The sequence below is a fragment of the Lepisosteus oculatus genome, chromosome 7 (genome assembly GCF_040954835.1).
Source record: "Lepisosteus oculatus isolate fLepOcu1 chromosome 7, fLepOcu1.hap2, whole genome shotgun sequence".
NCBI lineage: Eukaryota > Metazoa > Chordata > Actinopteri > Semionotiformes > Lepisosteidae > Lepisosteus > Lepisosteus oculatus.
Genome location: NC_090702.1, coordinates 10,220,193 through 10,233,460, shown reverse-complemented (window position 1 = coordinate 10,233,460; position 13,268 = coordinate 10,220,193). Strand labels below are relative to the sequence as shown.

Here is a 13,268-nt window from a genome sequence, read left to right as displayed (position 1 = left end):
TATAGTGAGGTTTCATGGTTATAAAATGGTGCTTTTCATTTGTCAGTGAAGAATAAAACTGCTGATATTGGGTATGCTGTATATCAGCAATGGTTTTGTCTTTAAAGTAAAATTTTTCCAGTCTTTAAGCAAACTAAAATCAACGGATTTTAGTTTGTCCAGATGCTTGTCATTTCTACACAGTGTAGATCTTTAGCCCAGTACAAAGATGACGCTTTCCTAAAACTTACTATTCTTCCTGCACTTAAACCTCTTCTGTTCAAGGATCTTTTGTTGAAGTGCTGCACGTAATGTATACCTCACTTCTAGGTGAATTAGTATTTGGCCATTTTGTGAAGAAAGCCAAGCAGACTAATCTCATCTAAAAACATCAAACTACATTCTGGCTGCCTTATTAGGGAATATGCAGTGCTGTGGTTCATGATGTGCAGTAATTGGCAAAACATGTGGTTGTTCCAAAAACAGAAAGAACAAATTATTTGCTGCTTTTGCTTGTGCTCCACTGAATGCCTGTTGTTGTGTTCTACTTTCTCCAGGTGTCAGTTACTGCTGACGAGCATGTGTCTGGGATAGAAAATGAAGTCCATTCAAACTCCAAGGATCCCCCTTCATCTTCCACGTCCTCTTCCTCCACCCTGTCCAGCCCTGAACACACGCTGCATGTACCTGTTACACGGTGCCACACACTCGTACGAGATGTAGTGGATGGCTTGCCTCCTCCACCTAACCGGACTGAACCTGGATCTGGAGTAGAAATGGCACAGCATAGTACCATTGGGAGATTCCAAGTGACCACCTCTACTGACACCAGGGTGGGACGTTTCTCTGTAAGCCGGGCCCAGGAGGATATGCCAGGCCCAACGGAGGACCTGGAGGCTGCGAGTGGGGAGAGCCCATCTGAGTACCATAGTCAAGAGAATGGACCTTTGCAGAGTACAGATGGAGATGTTAGCCCTACATCCAAGAGCTCCCTGCGTATGCCCAACCTGAACAATTCCTTTACCTCCTATGTCAGCAGTGACAATGACTCTGAGTTTGAGGATGAAGATTTTAAGAAGGAGCTACGCCGGTTGCAGGAGAAGTAGGTTTCGCTGTCAGTTCAGTAAGCAGCCAATACCATTATAGTCACTATTTTTAGAAAATCTGCAAAGTAAAAATAAATATTTGCAAAGTAATATCTACAAAGTAAATTCTTTAAATCCAAATTGTCCAGTCTTGGTCCTGGAGACGAGTGTATGTATAGGTTTTCATTTCAACACGGTGATAGACTAATTACTAACAGCTAGTTACTGGCATTATTGAACAATTTAACAGCTTCTCCTAGCTCTTCTGGTACATAGACCTTGAAAACTTTCAAGCTCCAGCACCAGGAATGTGGTTACAATATTGGTTACAATATTGTTTTGTAATTGAAGCACTGACATTTACAGTAGCTGAATAAATTGAAGTACTTATAGAGACAATGACCACTGAACAGCATCTCCCTCACATGGACAAGGAAGTTTCTTTAACAAAAAAGGTACAGCTAAAATGAGGTGACTAGGATTAATGAGATCACTAGTGCTTTGCCCATAACTCTGCTGCATTTTCTCTAGCAAAGCTGATTAAAGATTAATCCATCCTGGGAAATGGCAAAATACAAAATTTGCAGATGGGTAGACTATCTGGCAATTTTCCTCCATATCCACATCTCAAAAAACCAGAAAGCTTTTGAAAGACTTTTGTCATACCACAGAAACTTTTTGTTTCTTAAAAGCCTTTATTTCTTAGTTCATAACAGAGATCTTGTGCTGATCCATTCTCTATAGAATATTGCTTTTGCATTGTAGGGATTAAATAAAAAATATACTTAAAATCCTCCAAAAGGCTTTTATTGTAATGTATCACTAAACAAAAGTATAAGCCTTGGCATATGTGATTGTTTTGCCTGCAGTATTCTTAACATTGTAAGACTGAAAGAAGTATCAGGCTATTCACTATTTTTAAGACTTTGAAAGAAAAGCAAATTCGTAATTTACTTTGTCTACAGAGGCTGTATATTTCTCTTTGTCTCTTAGACATATGAAAGAGATCCAGTCTTTGCAGATGCGACAGAAGCAGGAAATTGAGAGTCTGTATATGAAGTTGGGAAAACAGCTTCCTGCTGTTATTGTACCCCCGGCGGCACCCTTGTCAGGCAGGCGGAGGAGACCCACCAAGGGAAAAGGCAGCAAGTCCAGTCGAAACAGTTCCCAGGGGACCAAGAGCCCAATGGAGCCAGGTATTGTGCAGAGTGTCTAGACAGAGGGGATTCTGATACTGACTTATATACAGGACCAAGTATTAGATTTATTCCATGCTGAAAAAAGAAGAAAGAAAATGTGACACCTGAAGAAGGCCTAAACATGTTTTCTTTCTTTTTACAGCATGGAATAAACCTATTACTTGTTCCTTTGAAGTCTACGCATACAGACGCAGCTACCCACCTGAACTACTACAGCCTTATATACAGGACTACCCTTTGTGTTAAGTGTTAAGCATAAACTGAAGATAAGATGAAATCAATCAATCAACGTTTATTTATCAAGTACACAACAATGAGGCATGCAGCAGTAGTTGCTGGCAATGAAATGTCTTTTCTACGAGCTCACCGGATGGGGGGGAGGGGGTAAAAATCACAAAATTAAGGTTAAATAATAAGGTTACATGATAACAAATAATGTAATAGAAATTGAATAAAATAAACTCAGACAAAACTCCAAATAAATAGAGCTGCTATGTGTTCATGGTGTATGTAGTATATTATGTCCAAGTAGTGCCGTATGCACAATGAAAACAGTATTTCTATGTAGCCATTATGGGTGATTTGCTAAAGGAGCTGCAGGTTGGTTATCTAGCAGTCTTATTGCCTGGAGGTAGAAGCTGTTCCGTAATCTGTTGGACTTTGACTGAATGCTTCAGTACTGTTTACAGTTTTTTACTAGGATGACTGGAGTCCTTGAGAATGGACCTGGACTTCTTAAGATATCTAGCTGAGTAGATATCCTGAATGTTTGGTAGCTCACAGCCGGTAATGAGCTGCGCTAACTTCACCACCCTCTGCAGTACTTTGCGATCCTAGGCGGAGCAGTTCCCATGCCAGGCAGTGATGCAACCAGTCAGGATACTCTCAGTAGTGCACCTGTAGAAGCTGGCCTGGATACGTGAAACATCCTTAGCCTGCGGAGAAAGAATAGGTGCTGCTGTGCTGTTTTGACCATGATGTTGGTGTGGTGGGTCCAGGTTAAGTCCTCTGGGATCTAACATCACAGGAACTTAAAACTGCTGACCCTCTCCACTGCAGTCCCATTGATGTAGATAGGTGTGTGATCTCCTCCCTGGTATTTCCTATAATCCACAGTAATCACCTTTGTCTTACTGGTGTTCAGAGAGAAGTTGTTCTCCTGGCACCATGCTGCCAGGGTTTCAACCTCCTCCCTGTACATAGACTCTTCACCATCTGTGATCAGGATGATGACTGTTGTGTCGTCCGCAAATTTAATGATGGAGTTTGAGTTATGCCTGATGACACAATTGTGGCTAAATAAGGAGTAGAGGACAGGGCTAAGCACACAGCCTTGGGGGGCTCCAGTGTTTGAAGTCAGAGTAGAGGATATGTTGGTGCCCACCCTCACCACCTGCGGATGTTCTGTCAAGAAGTCCAGGATCCAATTACAAAGGGAGGTGTTCAGTCCCAGGTACTGGAGCTTGATGACAAGCTTTGGGGTCACTATGGTATTGAATGCTGAGCTGTAATCAACAAACAGCATTCTCACATATGTTCCTTTCTTATCCAGGTTTGAGAGGGCAGTATGGAGGGCAGTGGCAATAGCATATTTTGTTGACCTGTTCTGGCGATACGCAAATTGCAGTGGGTCTAGGGTGTCAGGCAGTGAGGAGGTGATGTATGTTTTGACCAACTGCTCGAAGCACTTCATGATAACTGATAACTGATGGTGGTAGTCATTCAGGCAACAGACTCTGGGTTTCTTAGGAACGGGGACAATGGTGGTTTTCTTAAAGCAGGAAGGAACTATAGACTGAGCTAGAGAGAGATTGAATGTGTCCGAGAAGATATCTGCCAGCTGGTCTGCACATGCCTTCAGAAACGGCCAGGGATAGCATCGGGGCCAGGAGCCTTGCATGGATTGGTCTTTTTAAAAACTTTACACACATCCACTTTGGATGTGATCAGTGGGTTTCTGTCTTGGATTTCTGGAATCTTCCTGACTGGATCTGCGTTACTGACCTCAAATCGAGCATAGAATGAATTTAGCTCATCAGGAAGAGAGGCAGACTGTTGTACGATATAGCTGGATTGCGTTTTGTAGTCTGTAATGTTGCGTATACCACTCCAAATGTTGCAGCCGTGATAATATAACTGTTGATAATATGAATTTTACTCCGTAGTTGTATTTAGCTATTTTGATAGCTTTCCTGAGGATGGTGGGATGGTTACTATTGCTTCTTCACAGTACTGTAGCCCTGAGTTTGGTGATGCAGTTAGAAAATAGTTGGCTGGATGTAATCTCAGGGAACAAGAGACTTCACGTCTACCAAGTAAGCAATAAAACAGGAAAATGCAATTCATATAATATTTGAGGTGGGTAGCTGCGTCAGCTACGTAGGCTGCAAAGGAACTTTGGGTGTGAGTTCACACCAGAAGGCGGCTCCACAGCCGAAATGTTGTGTTTTCTTTCTTCTCTTATCAGCATGGAAAAAACCTATTACTTGTTCATATAATATTATTAATGCTGTTGAAGTGTCATAAGTCAACCTTTGCAGTACTCAGAGCTTAAAAGCAATGAGATGGAGCTGAGGTGTTAACTGAGCTGTAAGTAATCTGAAATAATAATACAGGGAACTTTCTGGTTTACCCTAGTTAATTAACTCCTTGTTAAATCATTAAGCATTATCATCAGTCTAGAAAAACAGGATAAAATACAGTACAGTAAGACATGAGACCAGAGGTGAAGAGGGCAGTAGTAGTGTGCCAGACAAGAGGCCCTTGTTTGGATCAACCTTTAAATCAACCTCTGATTCTGATTTCCTTTATGAGGAATCCTTAAGAGTAACACATTCTCTCCAGGTTAGTGAGCATTTTTAGAATAAGTACGTACTCATAGAATTGGCAGTCCCATGGGAGAAGGGCATGAAAGAATGCAAATTAAAACCCTGTAATGCGCTACTGGGGTTGTGCTTTACCACGGCATGTGATTCACTGACCAAAGATCGGCAATAAGTGGCACTTGTGGTGTGTTAGATGTTAGTGAAAACGATTGCTTCATTTAATCTCTCTACTGTGCATGTTTAAATCCACCTAATATGGAATATTAATATGAAATTTTACTACTAAAGAGAATTTTGGTAGCTGAGCATAAAAATAACAGGAGCATAGTCCTGATAGCTTTATTGTTAATTGGGAATATAATAAAGAATTGCATAACTAAAGAAATTAATAACGATATTTATTTAAGGATTTAAATATTATATATTTATATAGCTGGTAGTATTACCATACTCCACTTTCTTTGTAAACTTCTGCATCAGTTTCCTTGACTTATTCTTCTGATTACTTTGGAAACATTTTAATGGTGCGTTTCAGCTTTGTTTCAGAGTGGTGTGTTGGTCCCACTTAGGCCACACATTTTTCTTCTAACACTTTTTTTAAAATAGTAAATATTATGTACACTATATTGACTTTTTCACAACTTTTATTTAAACAACATCTAGTGTTTCGATGCATTTTAAGAAACCTTAGTTTGAATACAGTGGATCCCGTGGGGGGTAAAGGAGTTCCTAACAAAAATCACTATTCAAAAGCGAATGTATGTATGGAAAACACCTGACCATATAAAGCAGAATAACAAACTCGTTGGGTTCAACCCCTCTTTAATTTGGGAAGCTTTCTGTATTTTCTGTTTTTACTCAGATAACAAACTACATATGGATTTTTTTTTTACAGGAGGAAAGATGTGTGCTGTGGTAAAAAAGCGATTGAGCACAAAACATTATGCTACATTTTTTTATGCATCAATTAAAAAGTTCTGAAGTCTCTCGAAAACGTAAGAAATGTATCATAATTCTGTATAGCACGATGGGAAATGGAGTATTTGTTTTAAAAGAAAATAAAAAATAAGAAACAATGACATGTCCCTGCCTAACCTAGACATTGCATGACTTTAAGAGCTATAAAAAATGGATTAAGCTGGTTAAAAAACACTTTTTATGCGTGACAAATTAGTGGTTTTTCTTTCTCGTGATCATCTTAGAATCTTTTTTACTTTTTAATTAAACTTTTTAAGCACTATAATTTTGTATACACGTGTTTGATACAGAAAAAATCACATTCCCTCTGAGAAAATAGCAAACCACCCACTAAGCTGCAGTAGAGAAGAGGTGGCACTGAGAGAGAGAGGTGTGGAGGACAGCCATACAGAAATACTGTTCCTGTATTAAAGTACAGATCCAGCCATTTAAAATGCACGGTACAAACCCGCGGTACAGTAAACTACCCACAAGCCACCGCAGGGCACCGCGGTAAGTGATTGGCTGGCCAATTTGACCGACAGGGGCACTCGTGGTAAATGGTTGGTAGTGAAAAGATTTAATCATTCAATCTCTTCACTGTGCACATTTTAACCCGCTTAGTATTGAATATTTATATGGAATTTTACCACTATAGGGACATTTTTGTAGCTGAGCATAAAAAGAAGAGGAGCATAACGCATCTGAAGGTCATAAATGATATTAATTTAGGAACATAAACATTACTGTATGTAAACTGTACTGTTTATGGCTGGTCTTGGTAGTTTAAAGAAAAAATACACACCAGTCTTCCATTTCTCCCTAAACATTTTAAGCATGAAAGTTTTATGAAACGGTACCCAAATATGCGATTGCTGTATAGAATGAATTTTACTTTAAAAAAATTATTTAACACGAAAATTAAGCTGTTTACATCTTCCGCCTGAGAACACACGTAGTCACCCGTTGCTACCCAACGCAGAAACACAGCCACTAACTAGCAAAGAGAAGACATTAGCTAGCCAATATGATAAAGAAATAAATGATTATTTTATTTCTTTTGCACATTTATTTGAACATTTCCATCGATTGTACAAGCACTTGGAAACTGTCCAATCCCTAGTTCATCAGGCATTTTCTTTTACGCTGTGGGCATTTTCCTGGTCTGGCGCCGATCTGTGTCTTCTAGGATATAATGCCAGCGAACTCTTGTTTTTCTGTCCACCATAACAGACAATCTCCTTTGCTTTTAACCGAGCGTCTAACCCCTCTGATTGGAGAAAAAAGACGTGCTGGTTTGCTATACATACTGTACCAGGAAGTTTATATTCGAAACATGTATTTTAAAAGTTTAAGAAGTAAAAACCTTACAGCGTACACAGATTTCTAAACTGATCAGGATCGTTATCTTTGTCTTATCCATAATAATGTTCACCGCTCTGTCCAGCAAATTAATAATAAACTTTATTTTATATAGCGTTTTAAACGAATAAGTAATAAGATTGCTCATAAACCTAATCGCTTATTCTACATAAACACAGCGTAATTGCTCTCTGAAAATGCTTTTTCTTTTTATTTAGGCTCAGATTTCAACTATAGATCGTACACTAATTACTAGCAGTAAATACTGATGTTTTGCTCCCTCTTACCACAAAAATATTAAAAATAATGTATTGTAGCTGAGATTTACTTTTTTTTTAACGTGTCTCTACCTGCAGCGACTCAGACATGGAATGGTTAAAGATGGCTGTTTCAGTAACCTAATGTATATATCTAAAGTAATAATTTAACAATATATGTAAATGTTTTAAGATATGTTTATGTTGTGAATGTCTGTATATTGTATCTTATTTTTAGTTTTTGTTTTGTTTCAAATGGCTTTGCAGATCAGAGACTGTATCAAGGAACAAAACAATTATCGCGCCCGGCTCCTCAATGGAATCGCTTTAACATGCTAATGCATTGGTGTAACACTCTGTGTCTACAGTACATTGTGAACAAACCGGTTTCACAGGTATTTTCAACCCCCAACCAATGTTGTTTCATGGGTTGTTATCCTGTAAAGCGCTTTGAGGAGCCACCTTTAAAGGCGCCATATACAATAAAGTTCATTATTATTAGTATTGTTAATTTGCTGGACAGAGAGGTGAACATTATTACGTGAAAGACAAAGATAGCGATTTACGTTGCATTGTGCATTGTGTTGCTGTAATACAGTTTTAAATAATTAAAAGTCTAAACAGTATCAGCTTTATTTATGGGTTTTAAATAAAGGCGATTTAAATGCGATTCAAATCAATATAAATGTTTATATTGTAACGCATAGGTGACTATTCATTGTTATTAAAATGACTTAAATTCGATCATGTTGTGATATTTAGAAATATAAATTTGTTTGGTGCGAGTGAAGTTTTATTTAATCTCTGAGCCAGGGAAACGTTTTATTTTTTCAAAGAAATGTTTGTTAAAAAAAAAGTCATGGCTCCAGCTGGATTCGAACACGCAACATGTGATGTAGGAGTCAGGAACCTAACCCACAGCGCCACTGGCAAGGTCACATGAGGAGTGTTGAAATAGCCCTACAAACATTATCAACAGACATCGTACAGCGTGTACTTTTCTTGTGTTGTGGTACATGAATATAATGATATCGTTATTAATTTCTTTAGATACGCGATTCCATATTATATTTCAGTTAATCAAATTCTAAAAGTATGCTTGTTGATTCCGGTATCACGTTAGTTAAAGACTTCGATGCTTAAAATGTTTAGGGAGAAATGGAATACTGGTGTGTATTTTTTCTTTAAAGTACCGAGACCAGCCATATACTGTATGTTTATGTTCCAAAATTAATATAATTTATGGCCTTCACACATGTTACAGTATGCTCCTATTCTTTTTATGCTCAGCTACTAAGATTTCCCTTCAGTGGTAAAATTCCATATAAATATTCAATACTTAAACGGGCACAGTAAAGACATTAAATATACATATACATACTGTATACAGTACAGTTTGCATACAGCAATATGTTTATGTTCCTAAATCAATCTCTTCTATGAGTATGTGAAAGGCATGGTGAATTGGAGATTCTCAAAAATTACTGTACCTTGCATGATTGGAAACAAATGTGTGATTGCGAAATGCTGTGGTGTTACTTTTACAAAGACGGTCAATGAAAAAAAGAATGTGGACCAGGGCAATACTTTGAGTTTACAGCTTGTCCAAGGTCATTCATTATTAATACTATTAGTAATATCTTTGTTAAAGACTTTGATGGCGACAGCTCAAACATGAGAGGTTGAGCTTTATTATCCTTGCGGAATTTCCGGATACTATTATTTCACTTGCGGTACTATAGGAGAATTTACGGTAACTCACGGTAGACTGCGTAAAGCGCACTGCAAAATAATGCGGTATCGCCCGCTTGTTTTGAATGGCTGCATCTGTAAATCATTTCTTTAAACTTCAAGTCTTTTAATGATCATTAATCATGGCTTTCTCACCAGTTAGCTCATTATACTTCCTAATGACATTACGCGTGGAAAGATTATAAAAAAAGAAACCTACTATGAGTTAAATTTTTAAAATGTTGGCTAAAGGAAGCAGCCTTTCCTCCTCTCTGGCACATCAATATCCATAGCTAATTTAAACAAATTGCCTCTAAACATCTTAAGATGCTGGTTCCATGGATCAGCTACTGTATGCTTGCCTACTCTATTTATATGCATTTAACAAACAGTTTAATTCTAACTGCTACACAAAATCAAAAATACGTATGCATTTAATACGTTTTGATTAAAATGTTGAATCTCATTTCAGTATCTATGTAAACAGTGTTTACATGTTCTTTGTAACGCGTAGCTTTCTGTGATGTTTTTGTATATTTAAGCTTTTGCAGGTCTTCCTGCATTCCTTTTCTGCCCTTATGTCTGGTCACTTTTTTTTCCCTGTTTGCTCATTGCAGATTAATTCCTGCTCCATTTCTAAAACTTTTTGCACAATTTTTTTTGTATTTTTACATCTAAACCATTTAATTGTGAACTTTCCTGAATCTTTACATTAATCAAAGAACATTTTAAACTGTTATTACTGATCACCAAATTATTGCACTTGATATAATTTGTCAATTCACCCTTTCCTGAACGTCTATGATAAGCAGACCTAGTGCTGTCTTTGGTATGATCTTGAAATTTCACTGCAGAATAAGAAATTACATTGCTCAAATTTCTAATTACTTATTCTATATAAACACAAATAGTTGTTCTCTGAATGTTGATTTCAGATATCAAAAAGCCATTATTTTATATTTGTATTTCTGCTCCGGAAAAAGTACACATATCCAACATTCCTCTGTCAAAATTGTAAGTTAATATTGAGGCTCAGATTTCCACTATAAATCTTACACAAATAACTAGCAGGAAATACTGATGTTTTGCTTCCCCTTACCACAAAAATATATAAATGTATTGTAGCTAGGATTCGCTTTTTTCTGTCTGTGTCTCTCCCTACTCTCTCTGCCGGCTGCGATTCGGACACAGAACGGTTCAAAATGGGGACAAGTCAGACAGCCAGAGGGAAGGGGGGTCGTCTTCCCACCTCTATGACTAAAATGCCAAATAGGAATGGCTTAAGCAACATACAGAGCCTAGCACCAGACAGTTTGAGGTAGCCTATCGTGTAAATGTTGCTTTGTTGCTGATAGGATAAGCTTTCGAAATGAAGCTCCAAATTCATGTGACTGATTTTTCGCCCTGTTTCGTAAACTCTGATCACAAGCATTGCATTGTTAACTGGGATGTGTAGTTTTTAGTTCAGTTTGAATTTTTACTGCACATACTGAGTATTTGGCCAGGGGATTTAAACTGATGGAGCGCCAACATTTTTTAGTGCTGTCTTCTCTACTTTAAAGGTACCCTTCTCGTGGAAGAATTTTCACCTCGAGCATTTGCCCACCAACTAACAAGCAGACACAAATTAACAATACAAAGTGTATTCACAAGAATAGTGATAACAAACGTTTAAAAAAAAACGGACTTGCAAGATTACAGTAATTCTCTCTTATATTAAAATTACTACTCTATGGGAACTACATGGTGAGGGAAGCTGCCCACCAACCCTCTTTTCCAAAAACTTCACAGGGCAACATCATATAGCTTATTCGAAGCTGGATACAATTTTATCTTCCCTTGTGAAACTGAAAATCCAGACATTTGTCAACATATTTACTAAAATTATCTGTCTCGGTAATCTCACTCTGCATCTTCAAACGCCCAGTATAATAAAAAACTTTTTTTTTTTGGTGTGAAGTATCTGTTGAAACTGTTAATACAATGAAGAATATAATTGGATTCTCATGATATCATGCATGATAAATACTATGCAAACTATATTCACATTTCTGGTAATTGTACATATCAAAGGATAAAACATTATCCTTTTTTATGAAGTATATCAACTTTGTGTAGTTAGAACAAGCACATCAAAACATTTCCAAAATAACAACCACAAGTTACTGAATTAAAGATGCATAAAATGTTTATGAAAAAGGTGGAATATTTTGTGTACTTTGTATTTTTTTTATATTTAGCCACCACAACCATCTACTGTACGTACATTAGTATGAGACCATGTGGCTTTAAAGCCACTACAGTACAGTATGTGTAAAATATATTTTTCAAGTGAAATTTTAAAGCAATAAGGCACAATATAGATTATCTCAATGTGGATTTAAACCTGAAAGAAGCACATTGGTTCACAACAAGCCACAGTAGAATAATCTATTTTTCAACAACAAACCGAGTAATGTTGTTTTTGTAAAATAGCCCTACACTCTTTTTTAGTTAATTTAATATACAGTAATATACAGTTTAAAATTACTATAAGTCTCAACAGTATACTACTTCTATAATTGGAAAAAGATTGTCCTTCAGCTTTGACCAAGATTAAAAATTGCCGCATTAAGTTTTCACTGTTCCACCTGGTGATTTTACAAGGAGTATTTTTAAAAACGTGCTGTAACCCGCAGCATGGGGACTGCAATGAATTGCATTATCCAGCGAGCATTCTGAATGGCTGGATCTCTATAAAAGAAAGAGAGTTTGCAGCAGAATGCAGACAAGGTGGCTGGAGACCCTTAATCTACCCTGTGGAAGCGGAATGCCAAGGCTTTTTGAGAACATCAATGTTACACCTCCTCTGGGATGTGGGAGTGGCTGGCATAACATTAAAGAGGACAGCAAAGGATCTAGCAGAAGAGGCAGAAAAGGGAAGCTTCTGGCAATGGTTGAGGAGAACAAATAGAAGCTGGGGGCCAAAATCCCCTAATTAGAGAGCTACGTTTGACTTGGCCTATTAAGGTATCATATAGCTTTCTTCAGAGTTGTATCAGAGAATAAAGAACTTAGACCCTCAAACTATACCAAGTGCTTGTGTATATTCTTGACATTGACAGTTGGGGGTTATAATTATTTTAATTACTGTTTATCCCATTCTATATTTCATTTTTTAACAAAATAATACAAACATGGTAATATCTGGTTGAAAACAATACGAGAGATTTCTGGTGCAAACATTTCAGGAAAACATGTCATGGCGTTGCTGAAATTGCATTCATACATGTTTTAAAACTTAAAATTAACTGAGTTATTGAATTAAAAATCAAAGCTGTAAGTAAAAGCTTTTCTCCTCTTAATTACCATCAGCTGAACTTAATTGAGAATTAGATCATCTGTTTCCTCAGATTTGAAAAAACTTAAGGTATGTTTTTGAAAATGAGATCTGATCACTGTGATACAACTAACATTAAATATCTTAAAATTTAGTTACTATTTTGAAAGCAGTTGTAAAAGAAATAGGAACTGAATCCTTTCTATTGCAGAAAGAATTGTTTGTTAGAAAGCATGTTCCATATTTATTTGTGGAAGAAAATTGTGTTAACAGAATAAAGAATAAATCATTTGATATAATTTAAATATCTGCTTGTTGGGTTTGCAGGCACTTTATCAGCACAGAGTGCACCCTCTGTGTTCACATCACATCAGGGTCTTCTGGTCCCTGGGATGATCAGTGAACAAGGACAGAGTTCCCTCCTGCAACCTCTTAAACCCTCGCCCTCTAGTGAGAACCTGTCAGCTTATACCAGTGATGCAGCATTGTCTGTGCCCAGTCTGTCTGCACCTACACAAGGTAAGTTAATCTACAGTGCACTAAAGCATTTACAA

The 13,268-nt window shown here is 37.3% G+C and overlaps 1 protein-coding gene across 11 annotated transcripts in view; it reads left to right on the top strand.

Annotated features, from left to right (window-relative positions):
• wnk1b (WNK lysine deficient protein kinase 1b) overlaps window positions 1-13,268 on the top strand; it is a 156,502-nt gene that overhangs the window by 109,476 nt on the left and 33,758 nt on the right. For all 11 annotated transcript variants that reach the window (XM_015353170.2, XM_069192144.1, XM_069192146.1 and 8 more), the window contains 3 exons: window positions 537-1,081; window positions 2,058-2,260; window positions 13,042-13,233. In XM_015353170.2, coding sequence (XP_015208656.1) covers window positions 537-1,081; window positions 2,058-2,260; window positions 13,042-13,233 — 940 coding nt within the window. The remainder of the gene's footprint in view (window positions 1-536; window positions 1,082-2,057; window positions 2,261-13,041; window positions 13,234-13,268) is intronic.